Below are 26345 nucleotides of genomic sequence, written 5' to 3' on the forward strand. Positions count from 1 at the left end.
CAATCTGTTGAAATAAAAATGAATACAGTAATACCGGAAAGTCCTGGGAGTTTGTCTTTGAATGTGAAGGTTCGACTTGAAGATTCATTTGAGATGACAGAAAAAGAGACAATATTAAACATCAGGAAAAATGTTTTCTCCAATGTTTAAAGTTGTCCAGGATGTTCAATGTTGTCCCCAATTATTTCTTTTATCTCCAGTGCTTAACATTGTATATGATTTTCAAGGTTATATAAGGTTAAATTGTCATTATTGCTATATTTACTGTATCTGGAATGATTTGCTTTATCTCCACTGTCCAACGTAAAAGGGAACTTTTCTGGAGATGAAATTTAACATCTGCTAAACATTGGCAATAATGTTAAACATCAAGGAAAACGTTAAGCATTAGCCTATCCTTGATTAAATAAAAAACCCGGGGACAACGTTAAATATCCTGGATATTAAGTGTGAGATAAAGTTAAACATTAAACAGCCACGATAACACTCAAAGAGAGAGAGAGAGAGTGAGTGTGTGTGTGTGTGTGTGTGTGTGTGTGTGTGTACTGGTGAGGATTTCGGCCATTGACAGAATTATTATAAAACAGGATTTTTTTTCCCTAGTAGCTTTAATCATCTTTCGTAATTTACAAGCAATTTTACATAAGCATGACAAATTGATCAGTTTCACAGCTGTAGCGGAAGATTGAATTTATTAATGACGAACCATAAACCATATGCTTTTCCATGTTTTTTTTTTTGTTGCTGTTGTTCAATCATAAGTGTTAAGAAAACACCAAACACTTCCGGTTTTACCGGAGAAGGAAGCAGGGCGAAGTGAGTCCTCTTGCACAGTGTGAACACTCTTTGAGGCCAGAGTGAGCAGCTGTCAGAGGACGGGGCAGAGCGTCACGAAGAGCAGAGAAGAGGCTTTGTGGAAGGAAGGACTGAGTGAAAATGCAGCACTGGAGCGAGTCCCGACATCAACACTTGTCCACAGTCCGACTCAGGATCCAGACTTTAAACTGCTAGCGTGTAGCCACCGAGCTGGCTCATTCCACTGACTTTCCCCCGGTTGTTGTTTTGTTTTGCTCTAATCTGCTGGAGGACCACAGACTGCACAGCGTTGCTGTCCACTCTACAGGACTAGTCCAGACATGAGCAACGTTAACCCGATTTTCTGGGACCAGTTGCAGGCTGGCAGCTCCGATGTCGACTGGTGTGAAGGAAATTACCTCATCTACCCCAGCATCGCTGAATTTTACAACACGGTCGGTATGAAGTCTCTGTCGAGTAAACAGCGTTTTGCATAATGCAGTTTTGTTTACAGTCGGGGCTGCTCTGCTTTCGTTTCGCTCTGTCATAAACTGCCTTCTAACACTTCATCAACACACCACCGTGTTACCAATAATTAAGGCTCCTATGAGTTAAGGAGACTTTTCAAAAGTTAATCTGCTTTAAATATTCTCCTCTCCAGTTCAGCTGCGCTCAAGGACCCAGTGGGCAACATGTTGATTTGATGCCATGGTGTCGTTTCCTCAAAGCGTTGTTATTTCATTTCAGATCAGCAACATCTTGTTCTTTGTTTTGCCTCCTATACTGATGTTCCTGTTCCGTGAATATGCCCAGCACTTCAACAGCGGGATCTACCTCATCTGGATTCTGCTGGTGGTGGTCGGTAAGTTAATGACCTCCTCTACTTCATAGTGAGGATGAGCAGCCCAGTCAGCTTCAGTGCTTTTTTTTTTTTTTTTTTTTTTAAAGAAAATTAGCAAATAGTTTTTATTTGTGGGTACAAACAGAAACCACAGGTGGAAAAAAGCAGATTCTTCTCTGTTATTCATATCTGGTAGGCTGCTGAAAAGTCTTTTGGAATATGCAGAGTTATCTGCTTAGTCTGCCTCAGTGTCCTCTGTGTGCCGATGTAATCTCAGACTGGCAGGATACAAGTTGAGATCAGAACCCACATCCCAGGGTGGGGGCATTTCCACCATCTGCTCCTTGATTAACCTTGTCTTCTTTGTTACTCAAAAATCATTTTGTAAACGCAGGGAAGCCTTGATAATGTAACTGTGCTACAAACTATGCCGTGATACTCAGTCACTCTTTTATGTTTGGTTCTGGTGGTGTGTGTGTGTTTCTCTAGATAATCTTAAATCCAATTATTTAAAAATGTAAGCTGGACAAAATACTGAATTGCAATATCCATGTACGCTATATTACAATTTGAAATGCCTGCGTGGATAGTATGTTTCTTGGAAATTTAGCATTTTAATAATAAACTTGACTTCCTTAATGAACTTTCACTGACTCTGGTGTTCATGTATATTTTTAATTAATAAAGCTCACAAAAAATAATTGGGGGCATGATATAATTGTTAATTTTCAAAAATGAACAATTAAGATCAGAGTTCAGCACAAATTTATAAAAAAAACACTTGATGAACATACTGATCTTTGTCCAGTGGTCTGAGGTCCTGCTACCTACTAACACAGATGAAGACACGAGGAAATGTGACTTTAGATGTGATTACTGCTGCAATCTACATGATTAACGATTCTGCTCAGTGTTTCTGTGGGATTTTTTTCTCACAGTCTGAGGTCACCTCTCAGGAACTGGTGAGGGGAGGGCTGGGTGGTTCTGGTTATCTTTGCTGACTATGCAACCTGCATGTTTTCAAACAGCGCTGAGAGAACGAGGCACCCCACTCACACACAACGGCTCCATTCACTGCTGTGATCTATAAATCAGACATTCATTTTAACAATATTTGCTTAAAAATGAAGCTATGATCTACTAACTTGATATTGTAATCATATTGATTTCCTTTTTAGAACAAGATGTACAATTAAAAAAACATTTGTAAATGTTTATACTTCCAACTACATTATTTTTAACCCTCCTCTTCTGCAGTTTATTAGAGCCACTTTGTATAATTTATAGTGTTTTAGAGACTACATTTTTCAGCTCATTTGTAAACAATTTGCCTTACAGCTAAAGGAAAAAGAAGAGACCAGGAGGCATTTGGTTCCATTTTTCAGAAACAGGGCAGATTCATAGGCTAATAGCAAGCAGAATTTAAGATTTTTTAGTCACTCTTTTTATTTCAGTGTGTAGTATTATTATTAGTATTATAAATAATATAAATTAATAATAAGGGCACTTATAATTTTTATATATATACTGCATAAAGCCTTAAGGAGTGTTCATTCAGCTGACAGTAGGTGTGCAGCAACAGGTGGGGAAGGGGAATTGCGACATTAATGTCATTCTGGATCTTTCTCTAGTATCTTATTACAAGGACTTTAAACCATAGGGGCAGATTCATGAGTATGTTTTGAAAATATAATCTTTTAAAAACCTTTCTTTAATCCTTAACCCATACCTTGGTAGAATCTTTGTACAAGACTAGAGAATTTATTTATCTTTGCAAATTTCTTTCTCACAGGCATTGGGTCAACGTATTTTCATGCCACACTCAGCTTCCTCGGCCAAATGCTGGATGAGCTGGCCATTCTTTGGGTCCTCATGTGCGCCATCGCCATGTGGTTTCCAAAGAGATACCTGCCAAAGATGTTCAGGAGAAATCGGTATGTTGATCATTCCAACTGAAACCAATAGGAAGCAGAAACACGGTTTGAGATGTAAGGAAAAGGCTAATTGGTTTATTTATCTTTTTTAAGAGACAGAAGTGGAGTTTACTATGGGTCATTGGCTTCTCTTATGATGCATTTACTGTTATGACTCATTATATCTAAATATAGGCACATCCAAGATAGCTGACACCAGTAAAAGCAGCATCACATGTCTGTACTTCTTGTATTGTCACAGAGACTTGATGGCAGCTCTCCTGCTGCAGGCTCTCGCTTAACATTTCCTCTGTTTATTGCTCATCGGCAGCTGAACCAAGTGAATTATTTGAATTTAGTGGTCTTTCTTTTCCTCATGCAGGTAAAAAAGAACAAGAGTTGGCTAAAATCACATGGAGAGAAAATGAAATGACAGCAAAGCACAATGTGTAAATACAGTAAAAGGTCTAATTTAATATAGCACAACTAGAGTAAATGACCTGGATTTGCTTAATACAAGTGAAATTATTTTGTTCATAAAGTACTAACAGACAGGAATGCATTATCAACACAAACTACAAGTGAATAAACAGTTCAATCAGGCTGCCATCCAGAGATTTTCATATTCTTGTTGCTTTTTTTGCTTCTTTATGTAGTTTAAGGTTTAAAATGGTCATCGGCATCCTGTCTGGGATCACCACCGGACTGGCCTTTGTTAAACCTGTGGTCAACTCGCTGTCGCTCATGGCTCTGGGCATCCCCTGCACAGCGCTGCTTATCACTGAGCTTAAAAGGTGAGTAGAGATTATCTGATCCCAGCGTGCATTACACAACACGATACAACGAAACGTGAACCTTCTGCTCTGCATGAGTAAATCAGAAACGGAGTAAAATTTGTATGAGCAATAAATGCTACATAATATCTCAAAGCAGTGTTTCTCAACCCTGGTCCTCAAGGCACACTGCCCTACATGTTTTAGAGGTTTCTCTGCTTTAATGTGCCTGATTCAACTGATTGCAGTTCAACAAACGCCTGTTAATCAGTCATCAATTGAAATCAGCTGGACTGAAGCAAGGAAATACCTAAAACATGCAGGGCAGTGAGCCTTGAGGTCCAGGGTTGGGAAACACTGTCTTAATGAAAATGACTGGTTTTGTTTATGCCATTTCTATCGCTGACTCATTTCCAACTCTAACTTGTTTTTGTGTCTGTTACATTGTTTCTCTACACTTGTGAGTCATGCTATGAGTGTGCCGGTTTAGGAATTTGCCATTCAAATTCAAGCTGCAAAATATTTTTTGAGTTGTTCCTGTTATTCCTAAATTTATTGCCCAAGATTTTTAGTTGAAGTCCTTTGTTCCTGTCATAAATCATTCACTGTTTTGTTATTGCTGTCACTATTGAATCAGTATTTAAGCAGAACGGAAGCTAATAATTTTAAGGAATTTGTCTATCATTTGCTCATTGTTTCCTTTAAGTAAATGTGGTCATGTGACATTTCATAAGATTTAAGATCTTATGAAAAAAAATATAAATTACACTTAAATTAGTTTCAAGATTTGAGCATTTTTCTAATTTATTTATTTGCAGTATCTAAGTACCGTACATGCATACAAATGGTTAATGGCACACAATGGAAATACATTAGGATGAAATAACAGTAGATGGGTGTGGAGGGAGGCACAACACTCCTTGGGTTTAGGAGTCTCTTTATGCCTTAATGATTTATGGATCAAAAGTTAAATGGCTAAAACAAACAAAAAATTCCTTCAAAAATAGACAAATGCTGGACTGAAAATGAGTGAGAAAAAAATCCTAAAGAGAAGGAGTGAAACCTCCTGAAACCCAGAAGAACCATTAATCAAGACTTCTTGGATCTAGGAACAAGACTTAAAGGACGACTCATCACTATGGCACAGTGCCGTATGTAGCAATAACATGATGAGGTCAGAACAGTAAGAAAACCCTAATGGCTTCACCGTCTACAGCACAATAACATTTGATCTTCAATCTCTTGCAATTTTAATGTTGAAGGCATGTTTTCTTATCCCGACTAATAGATTATTTTTATGCTCATATGTCCCTGAAAACATTTCCAACAAACTCCTTGTTTGTGTCAAAGGGAGAGCCTATGTGAGAGCCTCTAGGCATTTCCTCTGTCTCAGTATCTACATGTTGTGCTTTCCCCCTCAAAACTTCCAAGCATCAGTCCTGAAACATTAGGTCACCTATTGTTTAATTTCTGGCTAATTCTTGACATTACTGCAGCACCAGTCATCTGTCGAAGCCTCTTGTTATTTTGCAAGACCAGACATAGTTCCTGTAGCCATGGCTGATGGACTCCTGCCCTCAGAAAGAACATACTGTTTTGTTGTTGTTTGACTTTTCTACACTGTGACTCTTGGCCCCCCTTTGACGGAGTTCCAGCTGCACAAAAAAACAAAGTGCTCGGTGTTTTCAGACGGACAATATAGCGCTTATTTAAGCTGACAGTGTAAAAGCAGAAATTCTAGTCAGAGTTTTGCCATGAAATGTGTTGTCACTATCAGAGAAGATGAAGAAATGATGAAAAAAACTGAAAATAAACATATGTTTTACTGCACACTAAAAAATAAAAATAACAAAAAACGTATTACATTAAAATTTAAAACTATAGACAAATCCAACTGTTACTTTGTCTACATTACTCTGCATTCTTCAAGAATGGAAAATATATCATGATAGGAAGATTTTTTTGGTGCAGTATTTAAGCTGCAGTGGGCGTGCCATTTGTGAAGGCCATTGGGGGGGTTCAGTTTCCAACCTTGAGACCTTTGCTGCATTTCTTTCGCTCTCTCACTGCTCATTTCCTGTCTGATTACGCAGCATGAAAGCCAGTAGGAAAACAATTTTCAAAAAAATAATTTCTGGTACACTAATTGCTACCTTAGCATTGAATACTTTGTATGACCCCCCTGTTGCCAGTAAGACAACACTTAGTCTTCTGTAACATTTCATAAAGTTGGAGCATACAGAGAGAGATCTTCAACAGTTTCTCTATTGATTTTTCTATATCATCCTGGGTTCTCTCATATTCAGTCCGCTAGCAGAATGCATCAGACTTTGAAATGCAAAATTGCAGGTATTTCAAAAAAATTTAAGATGCCACACACTCTACCAAGATTAATGGTACTTTTGAAACAACAAAAAAAACCCAACAGGCTCCACAGATTCTACATCATAAAGTGAACAGTTGCCATTGGCTATTTTCAATATTAATATTTTGTTTTTCTTTAAACATTCCAAAAGGTTCTGTAAAGAAAGTTGTAATTTAGATATTACCTTTAAAGTTGTGACTTTGGATGGGAGAGCAATAAAAGCAGGTCAAGTGTTTCTGCTTTTCTCTCTCTGTCTCCTAAATTCTGCTGACTTTGAGTTACAAGAATAGTTTTTGGGTGTTTGGAATCAGAGCACTCAAACTAAGTTCTTCACATAGCTTCAGTTGGGCTCTTGACATTAAATATGCAATTTGTAGCATCATTAATAGAAAATATTTCCACTAGGTTAACAACTCCAAAGAGTTGCACTAAATAAGGTTTTTTCTTTCTCAGATTCTCCAGCACATTCAGCGATGCTTCCTCCAAACGGGACTCCTAGTTCTGTCGTTTTTTATCTTCGTTTCTCCTGCAACATGAGAGGACAGCAGATATCCTGCAGCCTGCTGATAGTTTTCGTTGGCAGGAAGAGGTGTTAGCCAACCGAGGACAATCTGTACATTAAGTTATAGAGGCCAAGGGGCGCAAAGTTTTAAGAACAGTCAGAATTTTCTTCTATGGGAATACAAACATTTAGTGTATATCTGAGCTATAATGATGGTTTAATGACTTTTTCCCTTTTTATTCTACCAGTTCCTGTTGCTAATGAGACACTGTTGCGCCTTTCCTGTTTCCTTGAAACGGTTACATAACATAGAGACACTTTACCAGCAAGGCTGATCAGCTGACATTTTTCCCTTCATAAAAATGTAGGCAGAAAGAGTCAAGTAATATAGATTTTTCTTTTTGCCACACTTTATGCCCGAACCACCTCAGCTGACTCCTTTCAAAGCGGGAGAGTAGCAGCTCTTCTTCAAACTCCGTCCCAGGCGATGGAGCTCTTTTCCCACTACAAAGATCCTTTTCATTCCAGCTTGAATCCAGGATGTTTTTCTTCAGTCATGATCAATTCATGACGACCATTAGTCAGGGATGGGAGCTATGAACCAGTGACTGTAAACATTTGCTTTTCAAGGCATATAGGGTCATTTTATAACATAATAAAGTGACTATGATACATTTAGTTGTTTCATCAATATTGAGGAATTATTTACAAAAACAGTCTACTATGTCTTGTTGAAAAGTTACTTGTAAGTCAGCTTTGGCTTATTTGAAGTGCACTAAGATATTTGCACAAGGAACTTGACCAAAAATACCTAGTAAGTGATTTCTGGTTGAGAACTATGGCTTCAGATTTAGAGGAGCTGATCCTCCCTCTTGCACTAAGAACAAGAGGCATCTTGTGCTGAAAATGGGACAATGCTTTGGTTAAACAAGGACCTATTAGCTCTTAAGAACATCTCCAGCACCACACACACAAACATGGACATAAACGCTCTACCAGAACAACAAAACTCTTGTGGTCTACTCAACCAAACTCACAGCTAGCGCTGCAATTATTTCAGTGCCCACAATAAGCCTCAATGTGAACAAAGGTTAAAAACTGAAACCATGTTTCAAGTGCTTTTTGACCCCTCTCTCCTTGAAACAATGGCACCAAATAAGGGACCAGTGAAACAGTGCGACTCCACCAGAAGAGAAGCTGAAACACTGTCTTTGCCGCACTGCTGCGTCATCAGAACAGCTCTGTCACAGTCAGGCCTCCATGTCTCTGCCTCAGTGTCACAAGGATTTCTAAGGAGGACAACACTAAGAATAGCTTATCAGTGGCACTCTGGATTAGCACATCTTTGTAGGTCAGGCGATGTTTATTTATGTCGGGATTACATACAACTTTCCCTCTTAAACACCCACATGTGGCAACATCAGGGACTATTTAAGACAAAAACACCCTTCTTATTAGACACACAGTGAAATATTTCTTCACCATGAAGTCACAGTTATACCAGAGTGCATCCTCTGTGGTTTTAATATGTAAATAATATGGCCTGTAAGAGTAAATTAAATATAACCTCAAGCAAAAAAAAAAACCCACACAACACATCCCACCATGTAGTGGCTTATGTACTTATTTCTTACTTATTAGTTATTTCTATAACAATTGAAGCAAAATGGAAAGGTTTATGGAAAGTGAGTGCACCCGAAACTCTAGATTTTTACAAAATGCATAATAAATTTTTTCACACAGATAAACCATTTATAGATTTGTTAGAAATTAAACCAAGATAATTATCAACATTTAGAGTGACAGACTCTGATAATTATTGCATTAGATGTAATTATTAAACTGCAATGGAAAAATGACTTGCTCTGTAGTTGTATGAAAAAGTATCTGCATTAATTCTGAAGTGACTGACTGGGCCATTGCTGTCCATTGATGTTTTTAGCCATTTTATTTTAGATGTGCAGGTTTTCTTGGACAAGCTTTTATTCTCTGAGAGTGAAACATACCTATGAGGGGCCGTTTAGGACAAAATTTACGTTTTGTCTCTCACACACTACCAAAAAGTCTCGCATACTCCAAAAAAATAGCCACGCACACTCCAAAAAATTACGTTTTGTCTCTCACACACTACCAAAAACTCTCGCATACTCCAAAAAAATAGCCACGCACACTCCAAAAAATTACGTTTTGTCTCTCACACACTACCAAAAACTCTCGCATACTCCAAAAAATTACGTTTTGTCTCTCACACACTACCAAAAACTCTCGCATACTCAAAAAAAAATAGCCACGCACACTCAAAAATTACTCACGCACATTCAAAAAATACTCAAATTGCGTATACACACACTACTAAAATGTCACACACACATTCACAAACGTTAACTTTCTCGCTCACATACACTACTACCAGCTCGCGCACATACACTACTACCAGCTCGCGCACATACACTACTACCAGCTCGCGCACATACACTACTACCAGCTCGCTCACATACACTACTACCAGCTCGCGCACATACACTGCTAACAGCTCGCGCACATACACTGCTAACAGCTCGCACACACACAGACGTTTATCTCTCACATACACAAGACTAAAGTTGAACACACACACAGTACTAAGACTCGTTTTATGAATGTGTGAGAGCGAGACTCTTTTTGAATGTGTGAGAGTTGTCACGGAAGAGGCGGGGCATAATTTTTGGATCAAACTGCGCATGCGTAGATCCTAAACTATAAGTTTCGATTGTTGACTCACTGTATGTTCTGTTACTTAGTATATTTGTGCTTTTAAATATATATAGAACGTTTAACTTTCTTGTAGATTAAATGTGCTATAGAAATAAATGAATCTGATTGATTGATTAAAAATAGCAAAATTGCTATTTATTTAGTCTAATTGTTTAAAATGGCAGCTGCCTGACCAATTCTCTCTCGTTTCGAATTAGAGTTAGCCATGTTCGGTATAGCAAACTCTTTCTTCTTCGGCACTAGTTGGCGCCGGTTAATAATTCCTGTAATACTGGCACCCAGTGGACAGATTGTACTACAGCAATTTTGCTATTTTTAATCAATCAATCAGATTCATTTATTTCTATAGCACATTTAATCTACAAGAAAGTTAAACGTTCTATATATATTTAAAAGCACAAATATACTAAGTAATAGAACATACAGTGAGTCAACAATCGAAACTTATAGTTTAGGATCTACGCATGCGCAGTTTGATCCAAAAATTATGCCCCGCCTCTTCCGTGACAACTCTCACACATTCAAAAAGAGTCTCGCTCTCACACATTCAAAAAAAGTCTCGCTCTCACACATACATAAAACGAGTCTTAGTACTGTGTGTGTGTTCAACTTTAGTCTTGTGTATGTGAGAGATAAACGTCTGTGTGTGTGCGAGCTGTTAGCAGTGTATGTGAGCGAGAAAGTTAACGTTTGTGTGTATGTGAGCGAGCTGGTAGTAGTGTATGTGCGCGAGCTGGTAGTAGTGTATGTGCGCGAGCTGGTAGCAGTGTATGTGAGCGAGAAAGTTAACGTTTGTGTGTATGTGCGCGAGCTGGTAGTAGTGTATGTGCGCGAGCTGGTAGTAGTGTATGTGAGCGAGAAAGTTAACGTTTGTGAATGTGTGTGTGACATTTTAGTAGTGTGTGTATACGCAATTTGAGTATTTTTTGAATGTGCGTGAGTAATTTTTGAGTGTGCGTGGCTATTTTTTTGAGTATGCGAGAGTTTTTGGTAGTGTGTGAGAGACAAAACGTAATTTTTTGGAGTGTGCGTGGCTACTTTTTTGGAGTATGCGAGACTTTTTGGTAGTGTGTGAGAGACAAAACGTAATTTTTTGGAGTGTGCGTGGCTACTTTTTTGGAGTATGCGAGACTTTTTGGTAGTGTGTGAGAGACAAAACGTAATTTTTTGGAGTGTGCGTGGCTACTTTTTTGGAGTATGCGAGAGTTTTTGGTAGTGTGTGAGAGACAAAACGTAATTTTTTGGAGTGTGCGTGGCTACTTTTTTGGAGTATGCGAGAGTTTTTGGTAGTGTGTGAGAGACAAAACGTAATTTTTTGGAGTGTGCGTGGCTACTTTTTTGGAGTATGCGAGACTTTTTGGTAGTGTGTGAGAGACAAAACGTAATTTTTTGGAGTGTGCGTGGCTATTTTTTTGGAGTATGCGAGACCTTTTGGTAGTGTGTGAGAGACAAAACGTAAATTTTGTCCTAAACGGCCCCTCATACATACCTGTGTGTGTGTTCAGCGTTGCACACATTTCTCATCTCACTCTCATTGCAGGTGTGAAAACTCGCGTGTGTTCAAGCTCGGGCTGATTTCTGGGATCTGGTGGGCATTGGCTCTGCTCTGCTGGATCAGCGACAGGATATTCTGCGAAATGTGGTCATCGGTCAACTTCCCCTATTTACATTGTGCTTGGTGAGCTCAGAGTCAAGTCGGAGAACTCATACTGTTTATTATTTGGAAAATCAAAGTTAATCAAAAATTTAAAGACTAATTGCACTAAATGCACTAAATGATCACCCTGAACACACCATCCCAATTGTAAAACCTGGTGATTCTCTGGGGGGTTGCCTTTTTGATGAGAAGATGCAAGTAGCTAAAAACAGGCAAGAAAGAACAATAGAGGCTGTAAAATACTTGAGACTTTTTGGAGGTTCATCCTCCAGCAGACTGAAATTCAACTGAGAATTTGTGGTGAGACGTGAAAGTGTATGCTCACAGATGGTCTTCATCCAATCTAAACTTGAGTTGTTATACAAAGAAGAAAAAGTCAGTTTGTCGATACGCTTCTATTCAAAACTCATACAGACATACCACAGGCAATTTATTTTGCAGTGGATTTTATTTTGGAGCATCAATACACCAGACATTTCAGATTTCAACTTGTAAAACAAATAAATAAAAAAGAAAAGTTTAACCGATTTTCCTTTCAGCTCAGTTTTCTACTGAGTTTTGTACTCAGTACTTTATCACAGTAAAATACATTGACCTGGTTGCCTTTGCAAGGTTCTTTAAGAATGTCAGAATGTTAGACTGTAAAGAAAAATCCATTGTTACACTTGTCTTACTGATACTGCTCCTGCTCCCACAGGCACATCCTCATCTGTCTGGCCTCCTACTTAGGCTGCGTTTGCTTCGCCTACTTCCACGTGGCGACCGAGGCGCCGGAGCAGGGGCCGGTCATCATGTTCTGGCCCAACGAGAAGTGGGCCTTTATCGGCGTGCCATATGTTTCGTTGCTCTGCGTCCACAAGAAATCATCCATCAAGGTGACTTAAGGTGGCCTTAGAAGGTCTCAGCTCTACACTTTTAACACCAGCATGTTATGGCAGGCCACCTGTGAGTCATGTCGCCCCCGTCGTGTTCTTTTTGATTTGACCGGAAGATACGATGCACTTGTCAAAGAGTATAAACTTTTTTCTACTCTGGAATCCTCTTTGAATCCCGACAGAGCAGGGATTTATGCAACTCTGATGTCATTAGTTTGTGAAATATGATGCAGGGTATCTCCTTATATAACATATCAAAGCCAACAAACCTTTATAGTGTTCTACACCTATACTCAGGCTTTGCATGAGATATCGTGTAACCTTCTCAGAGTGATAGTGTTGCAGTTATCTATCTGTAGATGTTCTAAATGTTGGAAAACCTCAGTATTAAGCGTTATGCTGCCTCGATGATTATTACTATAGCAACTCGCTGGTGCCAGGTTTAGTAACAATAATTTCACCACCTGTAACTATTACAAAATCAAGCCAATCACAGAAGACTCTGAAATTATAAGCTGGTTCCTAACAAGAACATAATTCACACCAAGCCTTAGGCCTCTTTTTACCTGATGTGTTCCTTACTTCAAGCATGCTACCCTGATAGTAATTTTGCAAAATATCAATGTAATACTCAGTTATTTTCCAAAGAACATGATGTGTTTACTTTATTTGTATATAAGGTGGTACCTTTAATTGTGGTGAACACAGCATATTGCCAAGAAACAGAAATAAAGAGTTAGATTTTGATATTAGAACATGGTTGATAAACTATTTTCCTCAAAAATTCGTCTTGTAATGTTAGTATTTAAGAGTTAACCAGGTTTATTATACTTAATTTCAAATTTAGATATTTCACCTAGTGGCTTCTCCTCAAGGTTAAGGCAATATAAAATAATGCAAAGACATTTCAGCCAAGATATTGAGATATAAAAAATGGAATAGTAATTGCAAGTGAATGTGCATTGTTTCTGTAAGTTTGTTTTGGCGCCTATGAGCCAAGTCTAATATATTTTTTTACTTTTTCCATTATACCAAAACTATGTTGGAGTCATTTTTGAAAAATTGCCAATGTATGAAATAGAGGGATGTACTTTTGATGTTTCTAAATGAAATGCCAATCCCAAAGGATAAGAAATGTTTACGTTTTTTCTTCTCAAATATTTGTTTGACATGTCAACGCCTCACACTGTTTGACTTTTCCACTCGAACTGCATGCAAATATTTTGAGCAACTAAAGATGTCGAAATAAGTTGTGCAATCATAAAAGGTCAATGAAGGGTTATCATTTTCAAAAACAAAACAAAAATGATTCTGAGACAATATTTTTTCAGAAAATTATTTGTCGTTAACCTAAATCTGTTTCTATTTCCATTTTACAGTGTTTCTGCTTTTTGTTCTGCTAGACTTTTTTAGCGAAACCTTAGGGAGGATTGATGATGTGAAGAGATACCAATAGTACCTGCAGTGTAACGCACAACCCGTTGAATAATACAGGTGGCTGAAAGTGATGACTTCACTGTGTCTTGCAGTGAAAGTGAAAACACTCATGCCATAAGAAGCGAATCAGCATCACATTAAGCAGCCAGTGTAAAGAAAGCAGGGCTTTAAATGATGCGTTCTGTATTGTGATGCTTGACAATATTGTTATTGGCTCAAATCTGTATGAATCTCAGTGTTTCTCCACTTGCATTCTTAATACAGATAAGTTGCACAGAAATATTTATTTTCATAAATTATCCTGTTTTGTACACAAATATTTGTAGCAGATTAGAGTTTTGATATTTTCTGTAATAAACAAAGCAAATTTTGAACATGGCTACTTTTGTTTTTATTGTCCAACTGCTGACTCATAAAGTTTGAATATTATGGTAAATGTAAATAAGTTACATTGTGGTTTATTTTCCTATAACCGAGACGAGCTTTTGACACCTTTTGTAAATCAGGTTTACAACTCTATTCTCTACTTAACGACAGTTAAATGAGATAACAGAAGCTGCCACTAGACGGCGGCGTTGCTACGTGTTCGAAACTCTTACAACTATTGTTGATATAAATTCACTGAATCATTACAGCCTTAGGATTCTTACAACCTACACTGTAAAGGTTTTAGTGAATCCGCTTTCTATTACGGTACAATAATAAGTTGCTTACCGAAGTATAACACTAAAACAGAAAACGATGAGCTCAGATGGAATAAAGAACCTAAATTCTGTATTCCTGTCAAAGAAAAAGCACAGATCCACTTTATAAGAAAACTCCCAGAAGATTTACTGAGTCATATGATTTCCAGTTTGAAGTTACAATCCGTCTTTGTAGGACAATGTGTTCTTTGTTAAAAATAAAGTCACAGCTTGAAGTAATAACCCAAGTTCTGTTTTTATTAACAACAACAACATTAATAATAAGAGTCACTATCAATAATTATAATATATATTATTATTACTAATTATAATATTATTAATAACAATAATAATACAATAATATATTCCATTCCATTTTCTAACACCTTTGTCCCTAGTGAGGTCGGGAGGGGTACAATAATATATATTAATAATAATGTAATTATTGGTGATGCAGATAACATATTATCTGTAATAATAATAGCTGTTATTATTATTATTATTATTATTATTATTAGTAGTAGTAGTAGCAGTAATAATAATAATAACAACAATGATAATAATTCTTAATACAGATAGGTTTATTATTATTATTATTATTATTAGCAGTAATAATAATAATAACAATAATAATAATTCTTAATACAGATAAGTTTATTATTATTAGTAGCAGTAATAATAATAATAATAACAATAATAATAATTACTATTATTTTTGTTATTATTACTACAATTATTACTATTATATAATTATGATGATGATGATTAATATTATTATTAATATTAGTATTATTATTATTATGTAGTTCAAGTAAATTAGCAAAATATTACAAAAATAAGACATTTGGGAGCAATATTTATAGACATGAATACATATTTATGATAATATCCTACATTAGACCGTGGGCCCAAGAGGAAGTCCCGCCCTCTAAAACACCAACATAATCTGATTGGCTCTCAGAAATGCCCCTCAGATGACAACCGCTATGTCTTTGGTCTGAACTACGGGTCAGCTGGGGGACCACCATCTCTAACCAGGCTCTCACAGTGGACTCACTCAAGCTGTCCTCTTTGTGTGTCCTGAGTGGGTATGTTTGGACCCTCGACAGACTGACCGACCGCCCTCCGCAGCTCCATCTGCGCCTTTTCTCCGCGGAGACGCAGAATGATGCTTCCAATGAGCCGCTGAAATTTGGAGCCATTGAAAACATTAAAGGGTGTTTCCACCCAAGCCACCAGGTTGTTGTCAAACATCAGAGAAGCGTCGATGCGAATCCTCCCATTGGTGCGGACGAGACTCTGAACCCGAAGCCGTCCAGATGATGTCAGGGAAGCATTTCAAAGCTCAGGAAGTGAGCTGCTGCATCAAGTATTTCATTTTCGGATTCAACATCATATTCTGGGTGAGTCCCGTTTGCTGCCCAGACCCTCTCTCTAATGCACCGTGTCTCTCGCGGCTCTCTGAATTGTGCAGAACAGGTTTTTATTCTCGCGCACTTGCTCCCTTTGTCACCTATCAGCACGCCTTCGCTTTTGTTTGATTGCGGCCGCAATGATAACGTTTTTGCAGGGAAAAGTACGCTCAGACCTGTCAACATCTCTGGTCGTGCTGTGCAGCAGCGTGGAGCTCCCACGAAGGAAAACAAACACATCATGCAACACTTCGCCGTGGGCCTCCCGGGTTAAACACCACCTTACTCAGTGCTGTTAGGTTTGAAGTCATACTGGTTTTATTAAGATGTGTTGATCAGAAAGGGCATTTATTGACAAGGGAGATGAGAACTGGATTCAAAATGACAATATTTCCCCTTTAGATGAAACCTTTGGTTCTATCAAACGAGTGTCTATGTACAAAGCTTTCCTAAAAACTTAAATATGACAGTTTTCCAGCTGTAATTACTGTTTCTATTTATTTTATAAATATGAATTTGTTGAGTGTGTGCGGTCTTAAAGATAAAAATATGGCCTGCATTTGTCTTTTGCCTAAGAGATGACCTACTGCAGCTGTTACAACTGCATATCTGTGAGGGATATTTCTACCAGCTATGCACATCTGCTTATTATATATATATATTTTTTTACCAATCTTCTTTGCAAAACAGCTCAAGCTCAGTCAGAGTGGATGAAATCTCTGTGAACAGTTTTACAAGTTTTATAAACCACAGATTCTCAATTGAATTTAAGGTCTGGACTTTGAGTAGGCCATTCTAACGTACTATGTGCTCTTAGACATAAACATTTGCATTGTGATTTTGGCTGTATGGTTAGGGGTGTAGTCATTCTGAATACAACTGCAACAATTCACAGTAGGCAAACAGACAATTTACAGTCTGTTTGTGAAATATTGCAATAGCCATATTTTATGTATCATGCATCAGGCGATCAGGTCTGGCACCTGATTTACCGTTTTATTGGCTGAGATTCTAAAGCTCACAGAGAACAGTGATGCCATTTTTTAGTGATAGAAATAAGTCAATAAAATGCAGCTTAATGCAAATCATATCTATGTTTTTACTGTTCGACCTATCTTAACATTGTGTTAAGGCAGATGTGACCCGTTTCTTTTTCCAGAGCGTTTGTTGACCTAAATTCACACATTGGTCAAAAGGTGTCCAGCAGACTTTACATTTAACTACAAATCCCACTCCAAGAGACATAAATCCCCTAAAAATATTCACTTTGAAGTATAAAGAAATTTTTTTTTCCTAACAGGCAACATAACACTGTTTCTAATGAACTTATTTTGAGGTGGATTAATGAATCTAGAGTAAACTCTTCATTAAATTGATCTGGGAATCTGCTGCTAATTTATAATGCTCCACCATCTGGGTATTCCTCTTTGGTTTTGCTCTTTTATATTTTTTAGTATTTTTTTTCAATCAAATTCAAAAAGGCTTAATTAAACCTAAGTGGCAATTAAATAAATAATAATAATTTTAATAAATAAAATAGGTATCTGAAAAATCAGTAGCCAGGTCAGACCTAAAAGAAAATCGAAATCTGTATCAGCCAGGAAAAGCCTCATCGGTCCATCTTAATTTCAGACACTACGTTGGACAGTGCTGTAATGTTTTTTAAACACAGACTTGCAAAAATATGTTTGTTTGACCTACTATATGGAGAACGTTATGTTGAGAAAACAGATAAATAGCAGCTAGGTAAAGCCCTGGGACAGTGTGGTTTAGATGGAAGATTTAAATGTAATTTACACAAAGAGTCACTTCCAGCTAGCATCTCTTTTTTGAGGAGACCTGGCCAAGATGGCATACAATTATTATCACCATCCATGTTCTTGAACCTAAACAAAAATCATGCTAAGGCCTATAAAAACCCTTAAAACCTTGATAATTAATGTTGGCTTGACATGTTGATAACATCGTCTGGGATTGTATATTTAGGCTCTCTTGGATAACATAAAACCAGACACAATGTAAACAAGGGAGCTTATCAGTGATTAACTCCACATATGGTAAATGGCCTGCATTTCTACAGCACTTTATAAAGTCAGAGGACTCCAAAGCACTTTCAGACAATTAACCCATTCATACACACACTTTCACTCACAAATGGTAGCAAGCTCCATTATAGCCAAAGCTTCCCTTGGGCAGACCGACAGAAATGACCACCATCAGCAGGCTGTCATCATCGCCCTCAACAATAAATAATCATAATATGTCTTGAAGTTATTGAAAATAATCCATCCATCACCCATCCTTTCTTCGCCTTATCAGAAATCAGGTAAAAGAGGCAACAGGCCCAGGAAGGAGACCACTGCTATTGTAGTAGACAATAATTACCACTCAATGTTAAAACTTAATGCCATTAATGTGATAATATGCTTAATTACATGACATTACCATGAGATACATCTTAATACACCAAATCAGGTAAAAAATTCTCGGATCCAAATCCTTGAATTTCTGCACACTAGGCAGGAAGCTTTCCTAAACGCCCATCATAAAACAGTTTAAAGATGCTTCCTAACGTGGGAGCTTCCTGCTGATTCTGCAGACTGGGATGGGAAATATGTAGCCGTGGACCACAGCCAGAAAAAGTCTGTCTGTGTTCTCTTTCCGTGTGCTCCTGTGTGATGTCTACATGTTGTAGTCAACACTAAGTAACCCCTCTATTTTCCGGTCTCCCCTCTCTTTCAGTTCCTAGGAATAGCCTTCCTTGGCATCGGCTTGTGGGCTTGGAGCGAAAAGGTGGGTGTGTTACATATTTAGGAGGCAGAAGTGGAAGTAGCTAATCATACAAGTCTTCACACCCGGCAACATCTGCAAATAATCAGCAGATTATTTTTCTTTAATTTCTCACTTGTATCCGAATGGCTGGGTGGAATGTAAAAGTGGCCTTACTGAATAAGGAAGGAATGTCGTGTTTTCCTGTGAGACATCCTGAAGAACAATGAGAGGATTTGATCCGATTCATTTTGCAGACTGATTCATTGTGCTGTACTAATGTTACAGTGGGACTCTGAGCGCTCAGCCATTTCCACACTTTATGCGAAGAACATTTATGAATGTACTATTAGTACTTGTTCATAAAGAACATATTGTTGTCATGTGAAGGAATTTGCCACTTTAGGTTAGCAAAGACCCAATATTGGGCTCAATCAGTGGGTACTTTGTTTCTTACAGGCTGTGACAATTCTGCCTTCTTGCCTGGATCTATGAAAAACACCAAAAATATCATATGCTGACAAACAATTGTATTTTAAATCCAAAAAACTTGATTCCTTTGGAGTAGTCAGCTAAAAACTTGGTTAACAGAAGGACAACAAACTCGTCTTTGCTGGGTTTGTTTCCTGTTTGCTAAAGACATTTAAATGTTGTTTATCTCTAAGTAGCTAATTTATCTGATAGTAAGTTTGCAATTTTATTAGCCTAATTGATACATTTGTTTTTTCATTTTTTTATTGAAACTGTTTCACATAACCTTAAAGATATTATTGCTATAATCTCCTCATTCAGGATCATGATCCTCTGCTTCAGTGGAAGTTACATGTTATAAGTTTGGGAGAAAGTGTTGCCTTCAAACAGGCCAAAATTACAGCTAAAAGTGAATCTCTAATGCTCAAGAAGTTGTGCTTCCTCCCCAGGGTGTTCTCTCCAACATCTCATCCATCACTGACCTGGGGGGGTTTGACCCGGTGTGGCTCTTTCTCGTGGTTGGGGGAGTGATGTTCATCCTCGGTTTCGCTGGCTGCATTGGAGCGCTCCGGGAGAACTCATTTCTTCTCAAGTTTGTATGTTGCCTCCAGGCTTGTTCGGAGATTTCGTTCCACTTTTACTTTCCGCTTATCTTGATGTTAAAATGGTGACTGTTTTTGTATTTTAGTTCTCAGTGTTCCTGGGTATCATCTTCTTCCTGGAGCTGACCGCAGGAGTTTTGGCCTTCGTTTTCAAGGACTGGATAAAGAATCAGCTTAACTTTTTCATTAACAACAACATTCGAGCTTACAGGGATGACATTGATCTTCAAAACCTGATTGACTTCACACAGGAATATGTGAGCACTAGCTTTTTTCAATCCCTTCTCTGATTTCTCCCCGATACTATTTGACCCCGTATTGATCAGCGATGTGGGACTTTTTGACATTCATCTCAAGCTTTGTTTACATCTCTCTGACCTTGCAGTGGGAGTGCTGTGGAGCTTTTGGAGCTGATGACTGGAATTTGAACATTTACTTCAACTGCACCGACTCCAACCCGAGCCGTGAGAAATGTGGAGTGCCCTTTTCCTGTTGCACCAAAGATCCAGCTGTATGTATTTTTTATAAGCATTCCTTAGTCTCACTAGTAACACATAGCAATGAGCACAGTATGTTGATTCTTCTCTTAAGAGTTTAAATGAAGTAGGAAACATGGTCAGTAGTGGAGACCATGTTGTAAAAGGTTTCCAGATGACAGAAAGCTGCCTGACAATGTCAGCTGTGATGGCGATCTTCCAAAAGGAAGTTAAAGCGTCAATGTTTATTTCCCTCAGACTCAGCATACAGGAAAGTCTGAAAGAAGAAGGGAGGAGACCTTTACCAAGGATTTTGTTTTTTTAGTTTGTTTTCATTTGGACAGAAAAACACACTCCTACAGCTGCTCAGTAAGCACAGCCTTGACAGCAAAAATATTGCAGCAAAGCACTCTTTTTAATGAAAGCGGCGGCAGGACCTGCTGTCCCGGCAAGGCGGTGCTTTAGAAAATCATCATGGACATATTCAGCAATAAGTTTCCTGGAGTGATACTCGGACTGACGGCTAGACTCAATCATTTTTAGTGATATAATTTATGCATTTGAAACATGTGTTTTGATTCATATTTCTGTCACATTTTGCTAAAATGAGCTTTGCTTGTTCTAATGGTTTTGATAAAACTGTGATGGTAAGAAAAGGGCTACTACAGATCATGCTTTAGCTCCACTGGAAACAAGTTGTTAAATCATTCAGAAGTCTGGTTTGAAGGATGCAGGGACAACTAGCAACAATGTGGAAAATTGCAGGTCACTGAATAACTCTTACAGTTGTTACTTACAACTAACAACTGTATTGGACCCAAGAAAACACACCTTGAAGTTACTGTCTTGTGCTATTACTATAAGGCAGAACTGTAACTTCTCAAAATGCTGACAGAAATTGCTTGTAAAAATATCAATCAAAATATTTTCTTTCTTTGCTAATAAAAACACAATTCTAAACATAATTCAACACTTGAGTTCACAAGATGTTAAAGTCTGAATGAATAAGTCATGTTCTAATTGTTATTTATTTTGACCTCTAAGTTGATAGTCTCAAATTGACATTTTAATACCATGAACTATTTAAGGTTACATGCTTATGGCCAAGTCATGTTTTTTGTGAATAACCTGTAGGTTGCGTCGTTCACATTTTTAGAGTGTAAAAGCTTGGATTTTACTGACTTGAAACTGTTAAAAACTTCTGGAAAGCTCAAATAGTTTTTATCCATATCAGTTGTAAGGAGAGAAATATGCAAGTAAATTTAACATTTTAAAGTTTCTCTCTTTTTTTAATAATCAAAGCTTTAAATTGGTAGCACAAATGATATCCTTTTAACAACAGCCTAAATAAGTGCTGGAGAGCTTAATAACAACTGATTAGATGCCTATAAACTTTAAAAGAAGGATATTTACAGTTATTGTTTTGGTGTTTTTTTCCCCCCACCTGAATTGACTCACTTTTTTATATAATAATAAATCCAAATTTCATAAGAATAATCGTTTAAACGTGCATTTTCCCAAAATCAATGTGTTTTCTCTATTTCCATTCAAATTGCAGCAGTATGATTAATTCAATTAAATTGTAAACCATTTCCTTTTTTCACAGGAGGACGTCATTAACACGCAGTGTGGATATGACATCCGTGCAAAGTCGGTGAGTTGTAAACACAAACTCTGAACTACAGGCAAGTCCAAATTGTCCATGGCTGTAGTATTATGGTTTGGGAGTGAATCTGGTAAAAACAACTGCGGAGGGAGCTAAAGCTCATCATCCATCAGGTGGAAGCACGGTTAGCTATTACAGGGACGGTTTCATTGCTCTAATGCCAAAAAATATGTATTTCACGATTATTTCAAAGAGTATAAGAGTCGAATGGGCCAATTTTTTTTTATTAAAAGGAAATTAAAAAAGGTAATTACTTTTTAAAACAAAATGATACTCTTTTTACTTGTTTCATTGTCTTTGGTGGCCGCCTCTCTCATTTCCTATCAGACCTTCTTGATCAAATGAACATGTATTTGAAATCTAAATCCTCCAAGCTTATAATTTTGTTCTTAACTGTAGAAACTATAGTGAGATATTCATAAAGAAAGCTCTTGTGGCAATAAAAGTGTAAAGGGCAGAGTGTGAACGGCTCTCAGTTCTTTGGCCCCAGGTGGCGTGAGCTCATCGGCAGCTCCACCCTGGTCACAATAATCCTCTTTCATTTCGCTTCCAAACTCCTCCGTCTTCAAAATGAAGCAGCTGGCTCTCCATCAGTACTCAGGGCGGCGTGTGGTATTACTCACACGGCAGCAATGCAATGCAAATTGAGCCTCACGCCCCCTCCCCCCGTCATTAGCTTTGGCTGTTCTCCATAGCAGCAAAATGTAAGGAGAAGGCTCTGTTTGTTTTCCTGGCCCTGCATTTGAGCTGCAGTGGGGCAGTTTTAACAAGACTCAGAACAGGAAAACAGTGAGCTGAGTTATTGTTAACAAGTGGGGAATATTAGAGGGATTTCATTCAGAAGGAGACCAAGAGATCAAAATACAGCCATGTGCTCCCATCAAAGGTAACCATGACCTTAAGGATTACCAAAGAACATGCAGACCCAACAGTATTTCTGCATGAAATAAGAATCAAAATAATTCATGGTTTAACTCATGAATGTGTGTGTTTTCTTAGGACTCAGAGCAGAGAAACTTCATTTACATCAAAGGCTGCGTCCCACAGTTTGAGAGGTGGCTTCAAGACAACCTGACCGTGGTGGCGGGCATCTTCATCGGAATTGCATTACTGCAGGTGGGGAAGTGTGTGAAAAAACCCATCTTACATCTGATGTGTTCCTGTCTCTAATATCATCCTAATCTGGTCTGTTTGTGTCTGTTCTTAGATATTTGGGATCTGTTTGGCACAGAATCTTGTGAGCGACATTGAAGCTGTGAGAGAAAGCTGGTAAGTGACAATAGTTCATTACAAAAAAGTGGGATGTGAGTTTCAGCCGCAGGACTCTGAGCTGCCTGGACAAATTGTTCCATAGCGCTCCTTAATTATTGGCACCCTTGGAGAAAATATTCCTTAAAGTTAACCTCAACTTTGGTGATATTATCATCCTTCTCATTGTTCTTGGTGACACGATGAACATTGTTTCCCATCAAGCTTTGCTGGTCACAGCTCCAGCTGTTTTTAACTTATTTAGGCACAGATCATGGCATGTACATCATATGCTTCTCATTCACGCAGCTTAAACGTCTTGAATGCTTTATTGGCACGTTCTCTTGACTTTCCCATCACGATTTTGAAGAGTGGATGAAAGAACGGACCAGCTGTTTCACACCAAACATACTTACTGGGTTTGTGCAAGGTCTCAAAAAGTCATAAAAAATAATCCTCTTAATTATAGACCTTAGCCAGTCTTAAACAGGACCAGATTTTCACCAGGTCTTAGCTTACTTTGCGTTGACAAAACTACAAATGCCACGAAGAAAGAGGATCAGTAAGGCCACTTGGAAAGAGTTTGTCTCCAGACAGCACACTGTCTTCAATTTGTATGTTTACATTAATAAAATCAAACATTTGTGCTGCATTAAATAAGGTCTATATGTATGTGTTTTAGAAGAAAAAATCAGGAAGGGTTTTTAGCTTTGTAATTATGTATTACTTTGTGCTGTTCTATTATTTGCAAACCTAAGGAGGCATTGTTCTTTTCACTCTGGCTTCTGTTTGTGTGCAGTCTGTTCACCTAAGACCTACACACAGTGGCAGGAGGGATGCATCAGGTAAACACAGAGAGATTAAATCTCTCTGCTTTCATTGTATTCGCTTCATTTTTCCCTTTCCGCCCTACGTGTGTGGACTGACATTTTCGTTTTGTCTTTTCTCTGCAGGACTGAAGTTTGGACACCATCAGCCAAGATTCCACCAGTCTCATGTAAATAGTTAATTACAAACTGATACGAGTCGTTTTAAATGAAATTCTATTTCTGAAATCTGTTCAGAGCTCTGATGCAGAGCACCATAAACCGTCTAATTCATCCCCATACAAGCGGCTCTAAAAGTAAAAAGATTGCATGGAGGAGCTGAGGAGGGAGGTGATTTGTGCACAAGGAACTAAAGTGAGATTGAAAATGAGTTTTTACAGCTGCAGCTTGTAACTGCTGCATGGAAGGATTGTGCGCAAAGATGAAAGAAGTTCTGGAAATGCACCGCATGCCGTTTGCCTTCTGATGGATCACTGGCTTGCCCAAATGTATTTGATTTAGTATTTCACAGTGTTTATTGAATCATTACACTTGACTTGGCTGGCCGGCACTTTGCTCAGCGTTTAATGGACTCTGCTCTAAGCTACTGTGACTTTAGCGAAGCGTTTTCTGTGGGATTACAGCGTCATGTCACCGATTAGCGTAAAGTTTAAAAAGCTCAATAGTGACAGAAAAGGTCCAAATGCATGGATGCAGTGTGTAACCCAAATTCAGCTTGAAGCACTTTAATCATCATGAAACAGTGATGAAGTTAATTTCAGCGTTTTGGTTTTGTTCCTCTTTTCTTAATTGGGAAAGAACAACTGGAGATATTTGTGAGTTTTATTTTCTTTCATTTTTATTACGAATCACTTATTTCCACTGATGAAATCAAGCTAACTGTGATAGAGATGTGGGCTTATTACTGTTCCTTTGATATCGCCTGCTTCAGCCGGATGTTTTTAAAGTAATTTCTCAAGTGCCATAATTAATTGCATGCTGATTCCCTTCTCCCCTTTAACAGCATGTAGATGCGATTTACAGCCGGCTCATAAAACTCTCCAGCTTTTCCACCAGCAGTTTTGGTTGAGGAGAATATTGAAATCAGTCTGTGCCGGGATACCGTTGTTTCTGTGTTTGCATGTAAAAAGTCCTTTCATGCTCCAGCAGCGGGTTTATTGGAAATCTTCCCTCTGCTTTGAAATGATTTGCATCATAATGGGCTGAACTGAAATATTGTGGGACAAAACTGTCATTTCGAAACATTTGTTTCCTCAGTTCACTGGATTTCATGTAGATACTTTAATAAACCAGAAATGGTTTTTAAAAATATAGATTTTTTTCTTTTCAATAGAAGCTTCTGATTGTCTGTGTTTGCTAATCACATTAATTCTCACCATCTAGTGCCATATTTGTGATCTCTGCTTAGAATCTGTTTTTATTTTTTGTTTGTTTTCTATGTTAGTTCTTGTAAATATCCAACGTCTTCTTGGAAAACAAATAAATACTTCCTCATTCAACTCTAAGATGTTGACGGAAGTAAAATTGCTAAGATTCTTAATTTTGGCTGTAAAATTCTGTATTTTGACTTGAATACAAAAATAAAATTTCTGATGTATGTTTCTCATAATAATAGTTATTACCCTTTAAGGGTTAGACGGTTCCTTTCATAAATGTCATTTGAAAGATGGTGCATTTTCTATTCCCAGTGACTTTACATTGTAAAATATGTAAATGTTTGCAAGCATCTGAATAAATGTCACCTTGTACGTTTTCTGGGTTTAGTTTTGTTGAGATTTTGTGTTAGTGAGGAGGACGGGAATGCAGACAGGAAGCTGGAAAAGAACAGTTTTTAAATCCTTTTGACCAAAACAATACCAAGAGCAAAACAGGATACCTAAAAACCAAACCAAAACATGGCATGAGATTAGGCCAAACCAACTGGGATAAATTTGGATTGCACACAGCAATATAAAGTAGTACAGTGGAAGAAAAGGACACATCGTTTTTACTAGCTTTACAATTACTGATATTTTTGTATACCTTTAATTTTTGCAAAATTGCTCCAGATCCTCTCCATCACCTTAGATGGAGGGAATATATGGACATAAACTTTCAGGTTTTGCCAGAGTTTCACGACAGGCTTTGTTGTCTGGATTTCAGCCATTTATTATAACATGAATATGCTTTGATTTCAACCCTTTTATAGTTACTCTGGTTCAGTTTACCAGATAAGTTGATTGAGAACAAATTCTAATCTTCAACAACGACCAGTACAGGAAACATCTAAACATAATACA

The 26345-nt window shown here is 37.8% G+C and overlaps 2 protein-coding genes across 2 annotated transcripts; both read left to right on the plus strand.

Moving 5' to 3' along the window:
• Positions 1-821: 821 nt before the first annotated feature.
• Positions 822-14286, plus strand: acer2 (alkaline ceramidase 2). The gene is made up of 6 exons (XM_028018341.1): positions 822-1250; positions 1543-1657; positions 3429-3570; positions 4206-4343; positions 11484-11621; positions 12298-14286. The coding sequence occupies exons 1-6, from the start codon at positions 1137-1139 to the stop codon at positions 12482-12484; spliced, it is 834 nt and encodes a 277-aa protein (XP_027874142.1). The 5' UTR covers positions 822-1136; the 3' UTR covers positions 12485-14286.
• A 1290-nt stretch (positions 14287-15576) lies between these two features.
• On the plus strand, positions 15577-25819 carry LOC114145027 (tetraspanin-5). Its single transcript, XM_028018345.1, has 10 exons — positions 15577-15998; positions 18750-18800; positions 19697-19843; positions 19936-20106; positions 20235-20360; positions 21932-21979; positions 22991-23107; positions 23199-23260; positions 24039-24084; positions 24193-25819. Exons 1-9 carry the CDS (start codon positions 15915-15917, stop codon positions 24049-24051), a joined length of 819 nt encoding a protein of 272 aa, XP_027874146.1. The 5' UTR covers positions 15577-15914; the 3' UTR covers positions 24052-24084; positions 24193-25819.
• Positions 25820-26345: the final 526 nt, after the last annotated feature.

Source organism: Xiphophorus couchianus, chromosome 5 (assembly GCF_001444195.1).
Source record: "Xiphophorus couchianus chromosome 5, X_couchianus-1.0, whole genome shotgun sequence".
Taxonomy (NCBI): Eukaryota; Metazoa; Chordata; class Actinopteri; order Cyprinodontiformes; family Poeciliidae; genus Xiphophorus; species Xiphophorus couchianus.

Coding starts and splice junctions, on each gene's coding strand:
- LOC114145027 (XM_028018345.1), top strand. CDS start 15,915: ATGATGTCAGGGAAGCATTTCAAAGCTCAGGAAGTGAGCTGCTGCATC. Junction 20,361..21,931: donor GTTGCACCAAAGATCCAGCT/GTATGTATTTTT, acceptor CTTTTTTCACAG/GAGGACGTCATTAACACGCA. Junction 21,980..22,990: donor ATGACATCCGTGCAAAGTCG/GTGAGTTGTAAA, acceptor GTGTTTTCTTAG/GACTCAGAGCAGAGAAACTT.
- acer2 (XM_028018341.1), top strand. CDS start 1,137: ATGAGCAACGTTAACCCGATTTTCTGGGACCAGTTGCAGGCTGGCAGC. Junction 1,251..1,542: donor TCGCTGAATTTTACAACACG/GTCGGTATGAAG, acceptor ATTTCATTTCAG/ATCAGCAACATCTTGTTCTT. Junction 3,571..4,205: donor AAGATGTTCAGGAGAAATCG/GTATGTTGATCA, acceptor TTCTTTATGTAG/TTTAAGGTTTAAAATGGTCA.